The 24,420-nt window shown below is 42.9% G+C and overlaps 1 protein-coding gene and 1 long non-coding RNA gene across 3 annotated transcripts in view; one reads left to right on the top strand and one right to left on the bottom strand.

Moving 5' to 3' along the window:
• Window positions 1-11,220: 11,220 nt before the first annotated feature.
• ZBTB14 (zinc finger and BTB domain containing 14) lies at window positions 11,221-19,805 on the bottom strand. Of its 2 annotated transcripts, none has more exons than XM_079982969.1 (3): window positions 19,618-19,805; window positions 16,420-16,500; window positions 11,221-15,268 (listed from the first exon to the last, which is right to left on the bottom strand). In XM_079982969.1, exons 2-3 carry the CDS (start codon window positions 16,420-16,422, stop codon window positions 13,925-13,927), a joined length of 1,347 nt encoding a protein of 448 aa, XP_079839095.1. In that variant the 5' UTR covers window positions 16,423-16,500; window positions 19,618-19,805; the 3' UTR covers window positions 11,221-13,924. The 2 variants fall into 2 exon arrangements, with proteins under 2 accessions (XP_079839095.1, XP_079839094.1); XM_079982968.1 differs by lacking the exon at window positions 19,618-19,805 and adding an exon at window positions 18,895-19,552.
• A 335-nt stretch (window positions 19,806-20,140) lies between these two features.
• LOC307219650 overlaps window positions 20,141-24,420 on the top strand; it is a 31,857-nt gene continuing 27,577 nt past the window's right edge. The window contains exon 1 of the long non-coding RNA XR_013840480.1: window positions 20,141-20,536. This is a non-coding gene — a long non-coding RNA (uncharacterized lncRNA). The remainder of the gene's footprint in view (window positions 20,537-24,420) is intronic.

Below are 24,420 nucleotides of genomic sequence, written 5' to 3'. Positions count from 1 at the left end.
ATTAAATCAGACCCAGGTGATACATTAGACTGTGTTTTAATATATGATTGCCTTTAAACAAGAATTATGCATAAGGACAAGTATACCAGTCTGGAAGGCTCCTGTGGATTAAAGCCCAGTATGAAGGAAATGAAGTTCTTTGTCTTTCCCTATATGCAAGGAACACAATGAATTGGCTATCTATTTCCTTGTAAGATGGGATTCTCCACAGAACCCAAGGAGGGTCTTCTGCCCATGGCACCGGACACACGATATATATGAAGTTCTATGGGCACTTGGGAGTTGCTTGAAGACAGCCTTCTGCTCTTCCGAAGAAATATGCTGAAGGTTTGTAAATAAATAAATAAAAATAAACAAAAGCAACAAAGGAGCAAAACCCAGAAAAAGTTGGTTGTGTTTAATTCCAATGGAAATAAACTGAACGTACTTATAAAGAGTTTGAAGTGCGTGGATTTTAAGGGGCTAACATTGCAATCCTATACACGTTTTCTTAGAAGTCCCACTGAGGTCAAAGGGAATTATTCCCAAGTAAGTGTGTGTGGGATAATACACATTTTCTCTGGGTTGTGCCCAATGTCCCATTCATTTCCCATCTTTGAATACTGATTCAGTTTTGAATTAAAAATAAAGTTTTTAAAAGCACAAGAACCTAAATCAGCAGCTTCAAGCTTGTTTAACTCTGGGTTGGATTAAGGAGAGAGTATGCTTCTGAAAGACTCATTCATAGATTTCATTTGGTCATTTAGCACGTCACAGTATTCACTCGAAACGTGGTGTAGGTTTGTGCTTCGAGGAGTTTTAAAGCACATCTTTGAACAGGTGTGTCAATAGAAAGACTTCCTGGGACCCCTGAACTTCAAGGGACATCTACTAACCATCTGGAGATGATGACACACACAACAGTACAGGAAGTCCTTCAGGGAGTGTCCTTTGGGAAGGACTTGCGCTTAAGACTACTTCAATGGCCACAGCATTATTTTGTCACGTGTGTTCAAGGCACTGCATAAATATCAAGTGGCACTACCTAATGCACTTAAAACCCTATTTCTCAGCTGAGGACTATTGCAACGGTATACATCTATCGCTATGTGCTGATTATACTTGGATTTGCTTTTTCTGACGTAGTGCGGTACTGGCGACACAGCTGATGCTGAGAAGGTGGAAGTGCTGCAGATTGGAAGATTCCCTGAGAAGAAACCAGGGCCTTTTACTTCTTCTCATGCTTCTTGGTTAGTTGCCCTATCTCCAGCTGCAGGCTCCCACTGCCATGCCTCGCCTTCTCCTTTTGCTGGCTCTCCTGGGAGAGCTGCTGGACAGCCTGCTGAATGACTGTGTGGACAATCTGCTTGCTCACGTTCTGCAGCTTTGCCTCTTCTTGTTCATTTCCGCATTTATCTCCTGACCAGGAAAGAAGAGAATATGAGTTTAATTCATATTATGTGTTACTTTTACTGTTGTTAGCCTCTCTGAGCCCGGCTTTGGCTGGGGAGTGCGGGATATAAATAAAATCATCATCATCATCATAATAATAATAATAATAATAATAATAATAATAATAATAATAATATATGGATACATATATACAACCTAAAACTGAGCCACCCTATATTTCAAAACAAGTTTCCTTTCTCCAAGAGAGTGGTCTGTTATATAGCCATGCCTGTGACACATCTGCCCCCTTGCTAAAGCAAGTTCAGAGTTGTTTGGCTGTGCATCACAATCTGTACTCATGAACAAGCTCCCATAGCACAAATCCTTTGCAATTATTTTAATTAGTGGTGGCTGCTGTCCACTGAGACTCATATGGTGGAAGCCAGGGAGGACAACAGTAGGTGGAGCCAGAGCCAACAGCAGGTCCTCCTCGCTAGTTCTACAAGGACAACACTGAGACTATGGAGGAGGAAGCTGACAGCTAGGGCCAACCAATGGACTGGTTGTTATAAGTAAGGCAGCAAATAGCTATAGGCTGCCTGAGGGTGGGCCAAGGTTGGCGAGGCCGTGCTCCATTTGTTGTAATAGACCAGCCTACATTGATTTTAATTGGAAATTTAATTTTCTTAAATTTCCTAGATTGTACCCATATTTCTTGAGATTTCTCATCCTGGCAAGTGGCAGTGTCTGCTTTCTAACTTCACAGATAATATAACAAATAAAGAAGGCTATTTAAAAATGACACTCATCATATGAAAGGGAACAAACATTTGGGAATTACTAAATATCCTTCCTGCAAGAGCAAGCTGAAAGAGAATCATTACATTAAGCAAACATTGGCCTGTGAGTGTGGAGAGCCTGTTCCTTCTAACACAATACTCACAAATGGCACATTTATTATCAACTTATCAGCCACTGGAAATAGTGTTGTTGTCTTTATTGTAATTATAATCTCTGGCTGCTGTTCTCCAGCCTCATGTGTTTGCCTCAAAAACAGGCTGTGAATAATGATGTGGACCATCTGTGCTCTTAGATAAAGGGTAATTAGAAGAGGTGTAGTGACTCTGGAGGGTGCTGCTGGCAGCAAAGGATAGTTGGGTTAAATAAAGTTGTCCCAGGTAAAAATGTCTACCAATGTGTCTTGGAAATAATCAGCACACTGGGCAATTAAAAAAACAAACACATTTTAACTTGTCAGAAACTGATCTCTTTTTGTTGGTGTTTCACTTTAGTCCCAATACATTATTTGGAAGTAAGTCCCATTCATTTAAATAGAATTCCCTTATGGATCTCATTCTTTGAATTCTTGTAGCACATGCAGCAATTGTGGCCTAGGCTGCAGTCTTTTTAAAAAATAATAAATGTCTGAGGAAAATCCAAAAAGTTGAAAAAATGACTTCTGGTTGTGGCACTGGTTTTTGTTTGCACAACGTGTCATTTTATACATAGATGACTGGGGCTGAGGGATCAAATATATCTATATCTATACTAATAATAAATTATTTCACTAAATGATTTCTCATGCAAAACACTGTGTAAGCTTGTACCTTTGTAGGGCATGAGTGCTAATTACTTACCTGAAATTGGTTAATATATAACATATATCACAGTGGTTTTCAAGAAATCAATGTGACTTACACCAAGACTAACTTGCCCCATTGATTTCAGTTCGAACTTAAGTTCATTTTACTTAATCTGGATATTGCCGCACAGCTCCGAAAGAGAATAGATATTACCTGGCTGAAGCTTATAGGTCTAAATCTGCTCTACATGTTAATGAATTTTAATGAGTTATTAATATTTATTTTTAATGTTTTACTATTTTGTTATAAAGTTTATTTGTTTGTCGTACATTACCCAAAGCTCCTTTTAAGGAAGGGCAATTTATAAAAATCTTAAGTATCCAAGTAAACAAATCAGAATTTATTTCAATGAACAGTGATTCTCCTGCCAAAGAAATCTTCACCCAGAGAGCAAGAATAAATCTTCAATCCTAAACACACTTACTTGAGAGTAAGTCTCATTGAATTCAGTCACATTTACACCTGAGTAACCACGTTGTTGAAAACATAGGAGTTTCTTGGTTAAAACAGACCTTTTAATAATCCTGTTTGCAATTATCTTATTGTTCCTTAAACTACATTCTTCAAAATCGATTTCGCACCCTAATGGGCTTAACTCCAGAATTAGTGACTTGAGGATTGTGGACAGAGGGAAGAGAACATAGGAATTCAGACTGGACCATAACAGCACAATTTTATGCATATCTACTCAGAAGTAAGTCTCGTTGTGTTTAATGAGACTTACACCTAGAAGAGTGTGTATAGGATTTCAAGCTGTGAGCTGTAGTGGTTAGAATACCAGGCTGGGAAAGAGCTGAGTCAAATCCCCATGCAGCCATGAAGCTCCTTGAGAACCTTGGGACCAGTAATTAAAAGACCCTGATGTTGGGAAAGATTGAGGGCACAAGGAGAAGGGGAAGACAGAGGACGAGATGGTTGGACAGTGTTCTCAAAGCTACCAGCATGAGTTTGACCAAACTGCGGGAGGCAGTGGAAGACGGAAGTGCCTAGCGTGCTCTGGTCCATGGGGTCATGAAGAGTCGGACACGACTAAACGACTAAACGACTAAACAACAACAACATTTCTGTGAAGAGAAAATGGGGGGGGGGGGGTTCCCTAACAGTGCAATCCTAATTATGTCTACTCAAAAGTAAGTCCGCAGAGTTCAGCTGAGATTTCTCCCAAGTAAATGGAGTTAGGACTGCAGCCCAAGAATGCTACTTTGAGCTGCTTGGAATGAATCATAGAATCATAGAGTTGGAAGGGAACCCAACGGTCATCTAGTCCAACCCCTGCAATGCGGGAATATCAGCTAAAGCATCATGACAGATGGCCATCCAACCTCTGCTTGAAAATCTCCAAGGAGAGTCCACCACCTTTCGTGGGAGTATGTTGCACTGCTAAACAGCTCTTACTGTCAAAAAGTTTTTCCGAATGTTTATTCAGAATCTCCTTTCTTGCAACTTGAAGCCATTGAGTTGAGTCCTACCCTCCAGAGCAGGAAAAAACAAGCCTGCTTCCTCCTCCATGTGACAGCCCTTAAAATATTTGAACAAAGCTATCATATCTCCTCTTTTCCAGGCTAAACATACCCAGCTCCTTCAAACGCTCCTCATGAGGCTTAGCTGCCAGACTCTTGATCATCTTGGTTGTCCTCTTCTGCACATGTTCCAGCTTGTCAACATTCATCTTAAATTGTGGTGCCCAGAATTGGGCACAGTATTCCAAGTGTGGTCTGACTAAGGCAGAATAGAGTGGTACGATCACTTCCCTTGATCTGGACACTATACTTCTGTTGATGCAGCCTAGGATAGAATTTGGGGGTTTTTTTATGCTGTATCACACTGTTGACTCATGTTAAGCTTGTGGTCCACCAAGACCCCATGATCCTTTTCACATGTACTGCTAGTAAGCCAGGTGTCCCCCATCCTATGTTTGTGCATTTGCTTCTTCCTGCCTAAGTGCAGAAGTGGGAAATAATGCAGTAAATAAATAAATGAGAATAAATAACAAGATCTGCTTGGGGATTATTATTTTTTAAGGTGAATTTAGAACCAGCTTTTGCTACAGATAATTTTTCTCCTCTCTCTAAATAACTAAACAAACAAACAAACAAACAAACATGATTTGGAGAAACTTTCAAACTAGGGAGAGAATTCCTTATGTCTAACCACCATGTGACCTTATGATTCAGAGAGAGGGAGAGAAAGACACCTATAAGGACAAACCGCTAGTAAACACTTTTTTACACACAGGCACAGCCCTGTTTTCCTGCTGAAGAACAGTCGTTCCATTTTATCAGCCTCCCACTAACTCAGACCCCTCCCGTATGCTTCCCCGCAGTTTTCTTTGGCCCAGAGCTGTTGGGATGAAGAAGAAGAACTTTATTTCATCTGGTCCCAAACAAAACTGACTCCATAATAGCTCCGGATGGTCCTCTGCGGCGTTTCTGCCCGCATGCCTGTCGGGACAGCATATCAACAGTCCCGATCTGCATTTGGGTGGAGGTGCGCGCGTGTGTATGTGTGCAGGCACGCATACAGGCATGTACGTATGTATGCTTGGGGAAGAGCTCCGCCCCTGCTTCTCAAGGAGAGCAGAAAAGGCCCACCGTGCAACGATCTAAGGGAGTGTGTGTGTGTGTGTGTGTGTGTGTGTGTGTGTGAGAGAGAGAGAGAGAGAGAGAGAGAGAGAGAGAGAGAGAGAGAGAGATATGAAGTAAATACGTTACCTGGAGCAAACACCATGGTCTCTTCCTGCCAAGGGAACAGTATACTGAGAGGACGTGGATAGAAGGGGGGAAAGGCGGGAGCCGGTTGAGCGAGAAGCACCAGAGCGTGCGCTGCGCAAGGACTCCCAGGAGAAGTAGCACCTTGGACAGCTCCCAGAGTAGGACAGCGGAGTCAACGGCGCGGTGCTTCCTCGGCGATTACCTCCACAATGCACCGCTCTGGAAAGGAGGAGGAAGAAGAGGAGGAGAGGGGAGGGGGAAAGAGAGACCGAGACTCAGCTCATATCTCATTCCTTCGTCTGCTGTACGCACAGCAATGCTGGACTCTGCAGCAGCAGCAGCAGCAGCAGGGGAGGGGGAAAGGGAAGCGCAGAGGCTCTCGGCAGGAGGATAAACTAATTGCTCCTAATTAACCCTTCTTGTCAACCTCAGCGCTGGATGCAGCAAGCCTGACATTTACGGGGTATTTTGCAAGGGTAAGCTTAAAAGCCCCTTGTTAAGCAGGCTCTGTGGAGTTTTCGGGACGTTGCAGCTTAGCATCTCATGCAGGTCCACCACCGCAAAAAAATAAAATATCGTAATTAGCTGTAGATCTTTCCTGGGTCCGTCCACTGTAGGCAGCTTCAAGAGAACAGAAAACAGCCGCTTGACACTGGAGCTGGGGGGTGGGGGTGGGAATACGATGCAGAAAATATTTTCGCTGGTATCTTTTTATCCCAGTGTAGTCTTAGTATTGCCAGATGATCACGACTTAACAGAAGCAAGAGTGACTTCTGAAAATGTCTCATCACTTGAGCTGGTTATTGCATATGCCACTTTCGGCATACAGGAAAAACAAATATACTGTTATGGGCTTGGGGGTGCCAGACCCCTCTAAATTCCTGGATTCAATAAAAGCTAATCAAGCCAGGCTAGCCTCCTGGGTTCTGCCTGGGTGATGAGCCATTAAAAGAGCAAAGGAGAGGGGACTCTGTGCCAGATGACATATGGGTGGGGGGCATCCTCCAGCTCTTAGACAAAGCCTGAGTCTTGACGGCAGAGTTTGCTGTGTTGTGATGTAGAGGAAAAAGCTGCAGGCTCCAAAGGGAGAGCGAGCAAGCGAGTGCCATGGTCGATTTCTGCTTAACACACAGTGTTGCAGGCCACCCCAATCTTCAAGCAGTGCAACATTCCAGGAGTTCTGGGTACTCACTCAAGATAAGGCACTTACATAGCGGAGACTGTGGTGTCTTTATGATATGCGGTTAATTTACACATATATACAACCTGAACCTATGATGAAAGGGTTCACAGGATTAACACCCCAAGAAGGTTCTGCTTCTCCCATAGTCATAGCCTTGGATTCAAGTAGAAATATAAGCCAAGGCTCTTTCTGCTTTTCCAGCCTAAATGAAGTTCGTGTGGCACTGGCGGTCCACAGACCAGTTTGGTATCTTCTAGTTTTGGTGTCTAACTGTTCACCTTCATCATGATCTTTAACTTCATTCTCACCATTAAGGCCGACCCACCCATGAGGCAAGATCATGCGAGACTGGCTGAGGCAGTAGGATCCACAAGGACAGCAGAGCCTGCTGTCAATCCTTCTCTCCCCACCCCAGGCTGTTCTTGGTGTAGATCTTCCCTCATCCTTTCTTCCCTGGTGGGGGGGGGGGCTTTGGGGAGTGCACCTCAAGTGCCAAAATGGGCCATACCTGCTCACCATTGTGTCTGAACTATTGGGCCCCTGAGTTCTCCTTCAACTCCTTCAACACTTCTTGGCCCTCAAAATGCAGCTTTTGGTAAGCATATCCTGTTGTATAATTTCTGATTATGATGCCCAATTTGCTGTGATGCAAAAAATAAAACAAAGTTTATGTGGGTTGTTCCAAATATTCTGAGAGGAAAGGCTTCATTTGTTTGTTAAAGTCACAGCCTGTTTCCTGAAGGACAAAAATCGCAGAATAAGAAGGCCAAGGGATTCAATATACTGTTTATTTATAGAAATGATATTTATTTTCAGAACTAATAGGTGTTCTAAGTTGTGTTCACGCTAGGATTTCTGGTACCAGATCAATGTTCACTGAAATAGACTCCGTTATGAATGACATCTAACATTAGGTTATGGCAAAGTTGCATACTTTTATAAATATATATAAACAGATCCAATGTCATCCAATGACTGCAATAAATAATTGAAGCTGGTCCAATGACCAGCAAGGAAACTACCATATTTTGTCCCATCCCAATGATTCAGGGTTACATTCAAGATATTAAAATCTAATAAATTAAAATAATGCCACCTGGACTCCCTAAATGATAGCACAAACGTCTAAGAATGTAAGACGAGCCCTATTGGCTCAGGTCAAAGGCCCATCTAGCTCATCATCATGTTCTCAGTGGCCAATCAGATGCTTCTGAGAACAAACAGAACATTGCAAAGCAGCACCGTCCCTACTTGTGAATCTCAGCAATTGGTATCCAGAGGCATACTGCCTCCGACATTTAATCTCTTTGTCGCTATCTACCTCAATTCCTATTCTTCAAAAAATTAATCCAGACACAGGGATCTGCACTACTGCTCCCATTTTGAAGACAAATATTTCATTGTTTCTCTGCAATCTTCTTCTTCTCCTTTAGAACGCTTTTGTCACCCAAAACTCCCAACCACCTCCCAACTGGGCTTCCTGCCACAGATGTCTACAAAGCATTTTGTTGTTGATCTTGATGTTTTAAACAAAGTACTCCTTGAAGGGTTTTGTGTGTGAGAGCATGTCTCAGTTATGGCTTACTTGTATTTCTCTTGCCAAAGTGTACAAAAGATAATGAACAAGGCATGTGTGGGTAACGAAGAGGTCACAACAGTGGCACAACTGTCATTTGACTTTCAACTGAATTTGCTTATGTGGTCAAAAATTCCAGAAAGTGTATGATCTGGTTTTTTCCATGCCATCTCAGGCTGGTTACCTTAACACTAACTTCTGCAGCCTCAGAGTCAGTCTGTTTCTTTTAAAATCACATTTCGAGCCATTAAGAGCATACATTTTTATTCAGGAAAGGAAAAGGCAGGGTTAGGAATGGTGTTTACATCACAGAAATGAGAACACTTGCTCAAAGACCAGTCCAATCAAAATGTACTCAACTATACTAAGAATTGAATTTACTGCGTTGCAGTGTGCCACTTTACCACTTTTTATTTTTTAAAAAACTTATCCTGCTCCTTTTATCATCAGTCAGGTTTTTTTTTTTCTTACCACTTACCTCGTCAATAAATGCTTACTCAGTTTCTGAACACCAGAAGGATGGATAGAAAAAACCAAGGGCCAGCCTGCTTCACAAAATGTGGACATAATTGTTTTCCTGTCTTCTGTTCTTCCCCACTGTGCCTTTTCCACCTTAAATCTTTCATTTCTTTTTCCAGAACATGAGCCTCTAGAAATGTCGCCACCTTTTAAGCATCTGCATTAATGCTGAAATCAACAAGCTTCTGGGTGTAACAACCTACAAATCTTAGTAACCTATAAATCGCTACTGTGGTGGAAATATAGCCATGGTCAAATATTGAATGGTCCATGAGAAAGCAATCAAATAATTATAGTGTATCAGTGGGAATGTGACATAAGTCATTATCGTATTGAGGCTAAACATTCTCAAAATCCTGAAGCTAGAATGTCTCCTGGTGTTTTGAACAAATAAATATGAATACTAGTAGATCTCATGCTTGCATTAGCATGTTTAAAAGGAGACATGCTTTTAACAGAAATGTACACATTGGATTGTATGTATATCATTCTTAGTCTTTCTACAAATACATGCATACAAGGGGCTGCTACCTGCTTGCCAACCCCGGTGTGATGGCCTAGGATTTGGACTCAGAGGCTGAACCTGAGGAATCCCAGCCTGCACAGGAGTCCCTGCCTCCAGAACCAGCTGAGCCGGGGCTGGAGCCTGAAGGGTCCTCACCTGTGCTGGATCCTCAGGTGCAGGCACCAGCTGAGTCTGCTCTGGCTCCTGAGGTGATGGAGGACCCATTGCCTGCAGGTGCTCCACTCTCAGCCCCGTCAGGGGAAGCTGAGGTTGCCTCTGGGTCCGGTAACCCTCCCGCCCTTCCTGAGCTGCAGAGGCTCAGGGCAGAGAGGTGGAGGGAACCAAGTTCCCACAGGAGGAGTGCTCGCCTCAAGGCCAGGAGAGGCGAGTCACCTGTGGACCGGGGCCGCTCTATGCTTCGGGGCAGATAAAAGCCAGCTAGCCCCAGTCCCAGGTTGCGGGAGCAACATTGTTGGTAGCCTGTTCCTGCCTGCACCCTGTTCTGCTCTCCTGCCGGAGTTCCTGACCTCACCCGACTCCTTGCCTTGGACCCCGCTTCAGATTTGATGGTCAACCTCCATACCGCACCCTCGGACTGGACTTGGACCTTGCCACACGGTTAACCCTTGGGACCAGCACACCCGCCTAGCCATCAACACCCCTTCTCCCACACCTGGCCAACCCTTCCTCCCTTTACACATAACCAAAGACATTTTACATTTCACCCATCCCCTTGCCTTGCCTATCCCCTCACAGCTCGCTCAAACCTCCACTCCTCCTTACAGCTCACCCCAAAATACCCCATCATCCCCTTTAGGAGCATGCGAGGGACCTTAAGAGAAGGGTTGAGCAGACTGCTCTCTGAAGCAATCCCTGTTGTTCAACACTGCTCCAGTGATGTTTAAGGGTGTTTCAGAAGTTTGCCAAGCACCTCCCACTCCTCTTAAAGGGCTCGCCTGTGATGCCTGCAACCTGCACTGCTTGCCTGCCTGCTGGTGTCATACTGGAGTTGCCATGAATGTCTATTGGCAGCCAGACAACTGCTGTGTGAAGAGAGCTTTACAGTTCTATTATATGGTAAGATATTATGCTATTTATTTGGATTTTGTTATATAATTATGAGGCATAGCTGGCAAATTGTTGCCGTGTACATGTCTAGTGAGTGTGTTACTTAACAATATGCATGATAGTTTCAGTACTAAAGTCATGTTAATCTGTTTATGTCACCTACAGTAATTCATTTCAAATAAAATAAAAAAATTCCTTCCAGTAGCACCTTAAAGACCAACTAAGTTAGTTCTTGGTATGAGCTTTCGTGTGCATGCACACTTCTTCAGATTCTTCAGGTATCTGAAGAAGTGTGCATGCACACGAAAGCTCATACCAAGAACTAACTTAGTTGGTCTTTAAGGTGCTACTGGAAGGAATTTTTTTATTTTGTTTTGACTATGGCAGACCAACACGGCTACCTATCTGTAACTCATTTCAAATACTAAGGCAGGTGCTCCAGTCATCATTCACTACTTGTTAAGCACATAAATTGGATCTTTATAGTCATCTCTGTCTGACTTATAAACCAAGAATCTTATAAGCAAACTGGTTTTAGGTTATATAAATTCACTGAAGTTGCATATCAGACATTCTAAAACCAATATATCAAAAAGTAAAATAAAATAAGAATGCTGTAAAATGTATAGACACATTACACCATGTATTCTAAAATATTTGTGTTTTATTTACAAGACAATTTTCAAACGGTTGGCATTTTAAATTTAACTTAAACTTGTCTATTCATTGAATGATTCACAACATTGTAACAAAGATCAATAGTTAGATGCAATTTTATTCTAATACTTAAAAATGTTAGTCTTAATTACTATTTAGAAATGCAATAGGTGATTTGACACACAATAATTTATAAATACATATTCTAATAACTAATTCTAACCCAATGTTATAAACATTTTTTGTCCAATGTTAATTAAAATTCAACCTTGATAATAGAAGTATGTTAAAAATGTGTGGGGAAATTTCTTTAAAGACTTGAACGGACTTCAGCCTTCTCTTACTGCATGGAAATCCCATCCTACAGTTCATTACAAATGCAATTGTAATCACTGAGACATCTTAAAGCATATCTGAATGGTAAGTTTGTATTTCAAATAAAACTGGTTCATTAATTCAGGGCAGGCAGGCTAAGGAAGTATTGCAATCACTTCACAAGCCTAAAATTTTCTTGTACTCAAAATGATCCCAAGATCATACATTTCCTATCAATTCCCTGAAACCTAAGCTCTGACACTAAGCTGCAAACCGAAGCACACTTCATAGCAAATAAGCCTAACTGAACATTAAGCCTAGCTGAACTTAAGATTGCTTTCCAAACAGAAATGCTTAGGATTGGGATGTAAATCTCAAACACTAAATATTACAGCTAACTGTAATGCAGCCAAAGGCTACAAATCTATACACACTAGCTAGGGGGTGATCTCCACTGAATTCAGTGGGATTTCGGAGTAAACACACATAGGATTGCACTGCAAGACTAGTGGAATTCTTACATTACTGAGCAGGGAATACGCTATGAAATCATAACAAAATGCAGCTGTGTAACTCTAAATGCCTTAAGGAATGTTGATATGTGTTGCCATTTTCTCTATCCTTTCCTAATCACATTCCCATCATCTCAGTTCCTCCAGGTTTCATGAAAAGGCTGCTCAAGTAGGCCTAGTTCTTACCAAAGTGTTGGGCTATACACTCTACAGACTGCAGGTCAAGCTCAAACGAATGCTCCCCATAAGGAAAACTACAATCTTCTGGAGAAGACTAGGCTATCTTTCTTCTTGGTGTCTAATTTTCCACTGAAGCAATTTGTATAGAAGAGCATCATTGTGAACTGCAACCCCGCGTGAAGAGGCATCGTCTACTGAAAACCAGGTTGTAGTCTTTAAAGCTATCCTATAGTAAGCTTCAACCCAATTGCCTGATGTTCTGAACTATTTGCTTCAGATATTCAAGCTATACCTAATTATCAATCATTTAAGAACAGTAAAAGAACCTTGAAAGTAAGCAAGGATTTACTACAGCTGACTGTAGCAGAGCGACACTGCCTTCCTTGAGATGCTTTTCTCTACTTCTTTTCTTTCCTGTAACAATATGCCTTGGCTCCTTTTAACTCTGCACTGGAATAAATTATGCTGATGGAAGAGCAGGATGATGGATCTGTGCATTCTTGGACAATGGCCATGGAGACCAGAAAACCCCGGTTAAGGAACCTGAGTTTGTCAAGTGGTATTTGCACCTTTCCAACTGTAAGCAGCAGTGCAAGAGCTGTTCCCTGCCATTTCCATTTTCTTAGGGCTAGGCTCCCTATCAGAATACAATTAAAAGCCTCCTAAAATAAGACAAAGACAACTGTTATTTTTGTCTTGAGCTGAAGACAGGAATAGCAAAGCAAAATGCAGGCACATAGGTAAGGCGGCCCAGGGAGGAAAAACATCTGCAAGACAGAGAGTGGTTCTAATGACCTTGGGATACACCAACTCACCAGCTGAAGAAACAAGATAATTCCCAGTGTTCAGATGCCCACACAGCTACATTAAAAACTTGTAGTGACCATCACAGTGGATTAACAGACAACTGCAAAGAGCTATTATATAAAGACTAAAGTCATACCTTCATTAGTTTTGGTTAGGGGGACAACAATACATTTCTTATTTTAAAATGATTTTTTGCACTCATTGTAATTCATAATTTCAAAGTAAAAAAAACTGTTGTAGCAGACATTATTTATTTAAACTGTTCAAATACTCATTAATAGCCCAATCTTCAGGCCGATGGAACCAAAAGACTTGGAGTGACATACTTACATGGAACAAATTTCCACTGAAATCCATGAGGCTTACTTCCACATTAACAGCTGCAATCCAGTGAATCCCTAATGGGCACATGTTTTGGTTCAGCAGCTTTTCCTGTCACTTGTCACCATCCTGAATGGACAATCTCTAAGGTATTTAGAGATTCCCTTGATCACAGGAAGCATACTTATGATTGGGATGCCAAAGCAACTGAAATCAATGGAACATAAATAGTTTAAATTGAAATATTTTAGTGTAATTTCCCTGTGCATTGGAGTGTAAGGCCTTCCATTCCACATGCGTAGAGTTTACTAGACATGCAATGAAACCCAGAGTTTTAAGAGGAGTAAATACTGGCTAGAGTCTGACTCTGTTTTTTTTATTTATGCCTGGACTGTTGACTAAATCAAAGCCTTCTCCCATGTTTAACGTCACTGATAGGGTAGTTCTTTGCTGCAAATTTCAAACTATATTTCTACTCTCAAAATCCCTTTAAAAATACTTTTTCCAATGGTGAGTTATCAGACCAAACATTTTCAACTTGTGGATTCTTCTGCTTTTAACTACAAGCTATAGTTTCCAGCTGTTGTTCTGCCTCCGCAGCCATAGCTGCTGCCTGTAATTGTTCTGTTTCACTTTGGAGAGCACTGGTTGTGGTTACTTGTTTCCTTTCGCTGTGCATATTGTTTTCATGTCTCTTTAAATCAGATGCTTTGGCAAATGCTTTAGTACAAGAACCACAGACAAAAGGCTTTTCCCCTCTGTGTCTTCTTTCGTGGTCTTTCAGGTGAGACTTGTGCTTGAAAGCTTTGTCGCACATATGGCAGGCAAACGGCCGTTCGTTACTGTGAACCCTCTCGTGCTTCTTTAGGTCTGGAGCACGAATGAAAGACTTCCCACATACTTCACAGCTATATGGCTTATAGCCTGTGTGGATCTTTAGATGCTCTTTCAAATGGGCTTGGGTGGTAAAGCCTTTAGTGCACATTTCACAAACAAAGGGTCTATCCGCAGTATGAAGTTTTTCATGTTTTCTCAATCGTGCTTCATCTGAAAATGTTTTGCCACATGCCTGACATGCAATCTGCTCTCTGTGACCATAAAGCAAATATTCAAATTTCATGTCGCCAGCTGCTGTTGTCCATGCTGGCGTCTGTTCATCCTTGACTTCACTGATGCCATCGTTAAATGCTAGAGCTTGAGGAGTTTGAGATCCTAGCTCTTTTGTTTCGGCAGTGTCTATGGACTCTACTTCCTGACCGTAGCAGTTCACCTTTCGAACCTCTTCACTGCCCAGCTCTTTCAGAATTGCTTCCTGAACTCGCAAAGTTGCAGTTGGTGACTTGCCATCTTCTTGACTGGGAGGGGTTCCTTCCATTGTCATATCTGATGGGCTATCATCATGATCTCCAATTTCTTCAACCTCATCGTCTTGGTTATCATTAGATTCACCCATTGATCTGTTTATTTTAAGACAGTACTTATTTTTTGATTGCGAATTGTCTTCCGGACTAGAAACATCACGTTTCTGAGAACAGAGTTTGTCCAAAAATCTAATCCCAAGAATCTGACCAGACGACATCATTAAATTAACGTCTTCTTTTTTAACTGAAATCTTGGCTGTGTACATATAATTTAGCACTTCCTCAAATATATCTGACCGAAGGAAATCAATCTCTATTACTGATGAGCTGTCAACTTCCAGTTTTTTGAAAAGCTTTTTAAAATAGGTACTACAAGCGGCAAGCACACACCTGTGGGCCCTGAATTTCACGTCTTCAACAACAATAGCGATGTCACAAAATTCTCCTTCCAATCGCTGCTCATTTAATGTTTTCAGAAATACAGTTTTGTGATCGTCGTCATTATATTTAATGGTTTCAGACATACTGAGGAAAAACTCCTGTAGAAAAATTATGAAAAGATTTATTTGTAAGCTACTCTGACAAAACAAAAGACATTTTGAGAAATGTAGTATTAGATCTGAACTTTATAACTCAGATTTGCTCAACAACATTTCAAGCAATTAATAACCTTTAAAAATCTCAATACAGTGGTACCTCAGGTTACATACGCTTCAGGTTACATACGCTTCAGGTTACGGACTCCGCTAACCTAGAAACAGTACCTCGGGTTAAGAACTTTGCTTCAGGAGAAGAACAGAAATCGTGCTCCAGCGGCATGCTAGCAGCAGGAGGCCCCATTAGCTAAAGTGGTGCTTCAGGTTAAGAACAGCTTCAGGTTAAGAACGGACCTCCAGAACGAATGAAGTACTTATCCTGAGGTACCACTGTAGACACAAAGTTGATCTACCTATTATTGTGTAAGCATCACAGGAAAACAACAACAACAGTGCCATTCTTCTCTAAGAAAGTGGGCAAGTGAACTGTGGACCACAGTCATAAATACTTTAGGATTTCCGGCTTGCCTGCAAGTTGTCCACTGGTCTAGACTGAACATCATCTGGGATAATGAAAGGTTGCATCCCAACACATTGCTCAGCAGTGCGGCCAAATATATAAATCCTTCCTTCCAACTATGTTCGGAAGGCAGCAACAACAAATCTGAGTTTGAAGGGCAAGAGCTGAAGCAGGAGGAGTAGAAAGTGCTAAGAACGGGAGAGGAAGACAAAAGGTATGAAGTGAGGGAGAGGAGGGGGAAAGAGGAAATGGCCCTCTTCCCAAATGGTCCTCTTCGCAAATATGCCCCATCATTTCACTGGCAAATTTGTACAGTCATACCTTGGAAGTCAAACGGAATCCGTTCTGGAAGTCCAATCGACTTCCAAAGTGTTCGACTTCCAAAGTGTGCTTCTGATTGGCTGCAGGAAGCTCCTGCAGCCAAATGGCGCCCCGTTAAACATTCGGCTTCCAAAATAACGTTCGAAAACCGGAAAAGTCACTTCCGGGTTTCGATTGTTCAGGAACCAAAATGTTCGAGAACTAGGTTGTTCGAAAACCAAGGTAAGACTGTATAGGCAATTACCTAATGACTAAAATAATTTACTGAAGCAGAAAATTAAGGAAATGCAAAAAAGAAATATTAAGACTGTACCATGAACAATGAAGGATTTTTTTCTTAATATCTGAACAAAATGTTGACGGTAGGTTAACCTTTATCCTGAGGACCCTGAACCTGAAAGAGAAAACGATGAGGTATCTTTTAAAAGAGTATTATTTTTCTATTATCCCATTTTTCCTTTAAAGAGTTCAGAATGGTCTACCAGGTTGTCCTTTTTATGATGAGTTAGAGGAGGCTGAGAGGACTGGTGAGCTTCATTGCTGAGTAGGGATTTGAACCCAGATCTGACTCTGTAATTTACACCACACTGGCTTCCATGTCTTTATTGCTAGTATAGTATTTCTACATTAAAATTAACACAACTTATTTCTGAAAGCAGAATCTTTGCATACTTGCAAGGACAAAATGCACAACAGATCCTATAGTTCCATATAATCCTACTCTCTTACAATTTAGGCCACAATTTCCAAGATAGGCCATTCTCCCTGCTGAGGTTCTGATATCAGAGATCAGGCATGTTCAGGGTAGTATAGTTGTAGACTAGGCCCTTCTATGCCTTTAACGTGAACATCAGCAACTACTCACCTATAGGCCTGCAGGATATTTATAAAAACACTAGTAACTTGTATGGTGGAGACTTGGGGAAGAGCAGGAACTGCACACACATACGTGTACGTGTGTGTGTGTTTGTGTGTAGAGAACAGGAATGTGGCTCATGTACATATGATTCAAAGGGGGGGGGGGAGTTTCAAATTGTTCCAGCTATGGATAACTTTTAGTAAGCAAATTATTTTTGCAAGTATATGAAATATTCCACTGTAAAATCTGGTACAGCAGCAACTGTATGGAATTTTGATTTTGTTGTTTATCCTTTGACTTTATTTTTAAGCAGTAAGAAGACCAAGGAATGAAGGGAAATATACAGATGTTTTTATCTCTTAAAGCATAAATCGTTGCCTCTCGGGTTTCTGGTTTTTATTTTCATTTGTTCCACTTTCTGTTTCACAAAACCCAAGCAAGTTATTCATTTGTATCCGACTCTGGTTGCTCACAGTCATTAGCAAAGGTGTTGTGTCTGATGTGTGTCTTGCCTAATACATGTCCTGTACGCTTGCTGGCTTTTATTTCCCTTCCAAATGCAGGTGATGTTTTGCTCAGGCTTCCACAACCTCAGCCCTTCAGATGTTTTTGGCCTACAACTCCCATGATCCTTATCAGGATCAGGCATGTTCAGGGTAGTATAGTGGTCAGGAATGATGGGAACTGTAGTCTCAAAACATCTGGAGGGCTGAGGTTGAGGAAGCCTGGTTTAGCTTCACAAAAGCAAGTATTTTAGACTTGTGTGTGAAAAAAGTCTTGCCATGGGCCATGCCAAGAAGGTGACACCACCTGCCATTGTCAAGCCCACAATGGTTGATATTGCAGGAGGTGCTTCTTTAAATACTTTGGTCCAAAGCCATTTAAGGCTTTGTGCGCTAGTACTAGCACCTTTAATTATTACTATTAACAGACAACCCTAGGAGAGGATAAGCAGGGGATGGGTTGCTCCCCACTAACGGAATGTCCACCCTGATGAGATGTATCTGCTTCCTTCATTATTAACATTCAGCATGCCTTCAAAAACATTCTTGTTCTCCTGATGACTGAACTGTTACTGGAAACTCTCGAGTTTCTGAGTGTTACATTTTCATATACATTTTAGGGAATTCAGACAACACCTCTATCTGTTCAGCCCACATGAGACAGGGTTCTTGGGCAGATGGCTTGGCATATCCATCTGACAAATCAGAGCAGGAGGCAGGACTGGTACAGGTGGCTCTGCAACCCACCCATCAAATTTCTTGAATATATTGGGTAAGGAACCACCTGAGCGTAACTACTGTTAAGCTTGCTAGATTTAAGAAATACAGTATGACATTTTTTATACAAAAAAACCCTGCATGTGGGAATCCTGTTGCAATCAATTAAGATTTTCCCCACGTAAACAGATTTCAGTTTTATTTACTGAAATGCCTACTCCCACCCTTCAGTAGCCACTCAGCCTTCTCGGAGTAAGCAAATATATTCACTCTAATGAAACTAAAGCAAGACTAATAAAGCAATCCCATAACTGTCTGCTTGCATCCAGTTCAGTAGCTTCGTCTGAAGGTGATCTTAAACTCCTATATCTAGGGATATAGGAGTTTAAGATCACCTTCTAGGGACCTTGGACAAACTACTTTTTGATGTACTAAGTATTTTTGTTACCAAAGATACCACTTTAAATTTACTCACATAACTTTTTTAATAAAATGTGATGGCGTACACTTTTTGTGCTTTTAAAGGAAACTAAAATTGAGATAAACCCTAACTGCAGCAATGTTTATTTAAAGAGCATGGTTTACTACCATCGCAATAAGCACCACAGACTAGTTTCGTGAATACAACCTCAAACAATCCCCCACTCCACCCGCGCGCCCTAAATCAGATTTGAATTAAAGAGGGCGAAAGCATAATAAACACTCTTACTCGGAAATCAACACCGCGACAACCATTATGAGTCAGTCCCGATTCCTATTTGTTTCGTACTGAACCGATGGCGATTTTTTCCTCTATAGGCGAGCAAGAGCGTGCATTCGCGGCGTGCACGTACTGGAACACAACTCCTCCTCCGGCAAGCAAGCGAGCAGCGCGCGAGTAACCATGGAGCAGACGTGCACGGTGCATACTCGGTGCATGCGTGCTAGTGCCCGTTCGGGGACGATGCCTGTGCCCCCGCTAAGACGGGGCTGCAGCGGAGTGGAGCGCACCCTCGCCTCACACGCGCGGCTCCCCCGTCCTATTCCGCCCGCCACCGAAGAGGCGGAGCCCAGCAAGGCCCGCGCGCAAGGCGCTGCTGGCCCCGCAGCCACCGCTCGCGCTCCCTCGTCGAATGGGGGGCGGCGGAGGACGGAAGGAAGGAAGGAAGGCGGGTGGGGGCGCTGCGGCAATCTCGGGCGCCGAAAGGAAACGCTTCCCACCGGAGAGCGCCCTCGGCCGCGGCCGAGAAGGCGGCCCTTTCCTGTCGGGACTGCCCCGAGTGGCGCGAGGCAGCCTAGCAGGCCCGAGCCGGGCGGCGCGCGCGGGAGCAGCTGCTGCAAAAGGGCGGCGCGCGGCGGAGCCTCCCCAGTGCACCTCCCCTCCCCCTCCTCCCGCTCGCCCGGTTCCGCCAGCCTAGGCTCGGGTGCGCGCGCAGATGCCCCTCGCGCTTACCTGCCACGCTCGGCGAAGGGACAGAATATGGGGAGGGGAGGGGAGGAGGAGGGGGGTGGCCGCGGCCGCAGCAGCGCTCCGCTCCGAGTAAAGGGATATTTTTGGGGGGATTGGGGGGGGGGATGGGATGTAAGGGGAAATGGCGCGCGTCTCTGACCGTTACCGCCGCTTCCTGCACGAGCATTCAGTGCGCGCGCGCGGCGGCCAGAGGAGGCGCGCCGGAGGCGGGAACGTGCATGCGCGGTGCGAGCAGGGCGCGCCCCCCGCAGGGAGAGAGCGAGAGAGAGGAGGAGGCGGGTGCTCCGATGAGGAGGGAGGCCGCTCATTCGCGCAGGTGGCCTGGAGGGGGCAGAACGGCGAGCCCGACCAGCCATTCTGAGGCGGCCTCGGCGGGCTCACGCACACAGGAGGGCCGACGCTGCGCGTCGCCATGGACGGGGCCGCGCCGAGAGTTGAAGCGGCCTCGGGAACCATATTAAAGTGCGTGCGCGCGTGCGCGTCTCTCGCTCCCCTTCTCTCCAGAGAGAAGCGTCTTGTCTGCCTGGGCGTGTGAGCGCGCGCGCGCCATTGCTCGCCGATGTGATGTCAGAGCGAGCGGTTACGTGGGAGGGCGGCCGTGCCCGCTTTTCCCTTCGCTGAGGGAAGCGTAACAAAGCCGCGGGCTGAAAGCCCCGAGTCTCTCGCGGCTACTGCAGTCGAAATCCTCCCCAACACAAATCCACGGCTGTGCTATCCGGGTCTTTGTGTCTCCCCGCTTCGCCTGCATCTGCCGTTAAATCTGAGGGGGCAGAGCGGGCCGCGCGCACTTAGCGCCCCTTCGCGGAGGTTTGGGCTCCTCAAGACTTGTCTCCTTTTCTTTTCGGTGAATACGCTCGTTTTTCTCCCGCTCCCCAAGAGAAAGAGAGCCTTGTATGTATGTGTTCGTGTGCTGCGAATACAGTATTAAAAAGATAAAAAGCACGAGTTTCCTGATTGGGAGGACCTAACTAGACTTACTGAAAATAGTAAGTGTGGTAGTGTGGTATTCCAACAACAACAACAATTGCTTGCTGCAACCAGGTATTCACCAGCCCTTACATGTCCTTTTTCCTTGGGTGCAAATTAGTACAGTATGAATGAAAGTTTAAGGCTGCTGAGCCACTAGTGCTCGATCCAGGTTTTGTGAGGCCCTTGAACAACAATACCTCAAATATCTGACCTTGTGCGTTCTTTCAAGATATAGTAATCCTAATCCTCCACGTCCAAAGTCGTCTAGTGGTTATTTCCTCCTTCCTGGGGCTGAATCTATCCATATTTTAAGTTGGCCCCCTATTAACTGGCTAGAGTTCGGTGGCAGAGCATATGCTGTGCATGCAGAAGGTCCCTGACATTTACTGGTTTTTAAATTTATGTATATTTATTAAATTTGTATACCGCCTTTTATCCAAAGACCACAGGTTGGTTCACAACATAAAAATACTAAATGAGAATACTAAATATGTAACAAACAACAAAAACAAATCAGTAACCCCCACTTCCACAAATGTGTTTAAAAACCGTAGATGGTTTATTTACCCAAAGGCCTGGTTCTAGAGAAACATTTTCAACTGGCACCTAAAGATAATGTAATGAAGGTGAGCCTCTCTGGGGAGAGCATTCCACAAGCAGTGAGCCACCTCAGAAAAGGTCCGATTGCTACGTATTTTCAAAAGCTATTTGACCAGTGAAATTTTTTTTTGCTGTGAAATCATTTGGAAGCAAAGCCATAGACTTTCAGTTTTGCTATTTAAAGCTGAAACAGGTGAATTTTGTGAACACCTTTCCCCAGAATAGAGATTGAGGTTTACCCTAGTGCAGAACTGGTCCTGTTTAGGGTTTGTATGAGATTGTTGTATGTTAGGGGTTGTATGTTTAATCGTAGAATCATAATTGTAGAGTTGGAAGGGACCATGATCATGCAACCCCTTGCAATGCAGGACTCTCTTTCCCAGTGTGGTGCTTGAGTCCTTGACCCTGAGGTTAAGAGTATTCATGCGGTACCAACTGAGCTAAAGCTCAGTGTAGAATAGAAAGGTGGTAGAAGGACTGGCTGAGCATTCAGATTCTCATCTGGCCACACTTGCTTTAATAGGACTGTATGCTAATTTTTAAGTGGGATTTTATTTTAAAATACAGGTTTCCCCCCACTGTACTTATTTTGTTTTCTGTTGTCTCTTGAACGTAGGGCTATTGCACACATTGAGAAAGCATTACAGCTGTTTCTGTCAGATTTTTAAAGTGTAATGTACAGTATCTAATATCATGAAAAACACCTTATGAATTATCAACTTGCCTTGTGTTTTGGACACAATAAAAGGTTGGAGTCCATGTTTTGTTGCTTTCTGAATGAAGTTGAAGTAGCTGGGGTCTATGTAGATTGGGTAAAATTCTATGAACCCGTAATGAAACCACACTGAACACAGTGGGGCTTGTTGCAAAAAATAATAAAATGCATAAGAATAAATTATTAGAGAGCCAGGCACCGCCCCACACATTGTGAAATGCTGCCTTGAGTCTCCCGGAACCTAGTCTAACAATTATAAGCATTTCACTACATTGGCTTTCTTAAGTACATGGACTTTGTTTTATTGTTTAATAATTATTATATACCACTTCCAAAGCAGAGAACGTGCAGTATGCATGCTAAATAAATGGCACTGGATTGTGGCCTTCTGTTTCAAGTTATGATTCTCTCACATACCCTCCAAATGTCCCGATTTTCCAGGGGCAGTCCCAGAATAATGAAAGCCATTCTGGATTTTGATTTGATCCCAGAATGTTCCTTTTTCCTCTGCTAGTGTTGCTGTTGCTGAGCTCGGGGAGTAGGATGAGCTGGCACTTGTCCCGAGTTACGACAGTGGGGGTGGCGAGGGAGCATCCAATTGCCTCTCTGTGGCTATTACTGCTGGCCTCCTTCATTGGGCATTTCATAGCTGCTGGAGAGTGGACACAGACCTGCATGATACGCCAGCTCTGAGTGGCAGGCAGTGGGCAGGGCTGCCCTGGGTGGGAAGAAAGTTATAGTGGAGTGGAGATTGAAGTCTTGATTTTTTTAAAAAAATGCTTTGTGTGGCAGCGTCTAATCTTGCCCCCTTCTAAAATTTATAAAATCAGGATTAAGTGGTTTTCTCAGAACAGTGGAGGGTGTGTGTGCTGTGTCCCATTGGTGTAGTGGTGGTAGCATTTTCCCTTCTTCTGATATGGAATGCTGTGATTAGGGGACAAAAATGGGGAGCTGTTAAGGGTCAGGCGGCGGGAAGTGAGAAATGTCCCTATTTTCATCTGAGGAATGTTAGAAGGTATGTTCTCATGCTGCCATTTAATAACTATACCCTTCCATTTTGGAATAACCAGAATTTTTTATTTTATTTTGCGGCAATCAGTGAACTCATACAAGACATTTATGGCTATTTTAATATAAATATGAGTAGAGACAGGAATCCTGACAGAAGGTGGGGCAGGAGAGGCAGAAGATTGCAAATACAGCCCTTACAAGAAAATTAGTTGTGATCATTCTAAAGGATCAGTTATATGCAGAAATGGAGAACTGGTGGAGCAGGAAACTGCTGAACTGGCAGTAGAAGCAGCAGGGTTTGGGAACATGGACAAAGGATAAAGACAGTGTCTATGGCCAGAGGAAGGATGGGATAAAAACTGGAAGAAAACATAAAAGGACTTGGCTTAAAAAGGCCCAAACCCAGAAAAATGTGACCAGTTCAAATATGCAGTTTTGGGTTGATCACAATTATCCAGTTTATTAAATGATTTCTTCATGAAGAAAGCTAAGGTTCAGTTTTTAAAGCTGACCTTCAACATATAAATGCACATTTTAAAATGCTTATATTCCTTCAGCTTAGTTTCTTTCATAGTCTCAGCGTTTAGAAACATGACTGTTAATTTGTTTCTAGGAGTATTTTATTTTATTTATTGAATTTATATACTGCCCTACACCTGCAAGTCTCAGACTGGAACATGTTGATTCGGAATTCAAAATGCAACATGTTGCATTTCAGTTCCCCCATTCTGGCTGTAGCCTTTCAGGATGCCAGAAATCTCACCCAGTTGCTTTTAGGGCACCCTTCTATCGGACATAGCATTTTTATAAGAAAACAAGAACTTGCTATCCTTTCTTCCATGTGCATGCAAATGTACTTTTTACCTGGGGTCTGTGGATTCTGGCGACTATATGTAGACATGTACATATGCTGTATGTATTTGCTGACACACACCCCAATTTTACTACTCTGGCTATGTGGCATGACCCTTTATCATAATAAGGCAAAACTGACAACCCACAGTGCGGCATCTTCAGAAATTATGATCCCTGTTGTAATTAGAAGATTTGCTCTTGTATAGTTCTGTGTAAGAATGATGCCTTCAAACAAGGCTAGTCTTGTTACAGTTAGTTTGCATGGATCACTACATGCATAAGAGCTGGATGAAGACCAACAAACAAGAAAAGACTGAGACAAAAGGCAGCTGTTAGAAACAGGCAAGAGCTTTTTATTTCATCTGGCACAGGATTAGGCAGTCAACCCAAAAAACAATCTATCAAAAAGAAACATTTATTTCCCAGGAAGTACCCCCACACAAAGTTCACTAACATTGAGCCATCATTGTGCACTTCATTCTTATTCTAGCAGTGAGTACCCCTTTGAAGTAGAGAAATCTTATAAATCAATGAATTAGCTTTTGATAGCGTTCTTATTTTGATATGCCATGCTAAAATGTAGGCAATGTAGCAATAATCTTGGACAGAAGGTTACTGTCCAAGCACAAATTCTG

The sequence above is a fragment of the Podarcis cretensis genome (assembly GCF_951804945.1).
Source record: "Podarcis cretensis genome assembly, chromosome: 7".
NCBI classification, from domain to species: domain Eukaryota; kingdom Metazoa; phylum Chordata; class Lepidosauria; order Squamata; family Lacertidae; genus Podarcis; species Podarcis cretensis.
The sequence above is the reverse complement of the archived record's forward strand: the minus strand, read 5'-3'. Positions and strand labels throughout refer to the sequence as shown.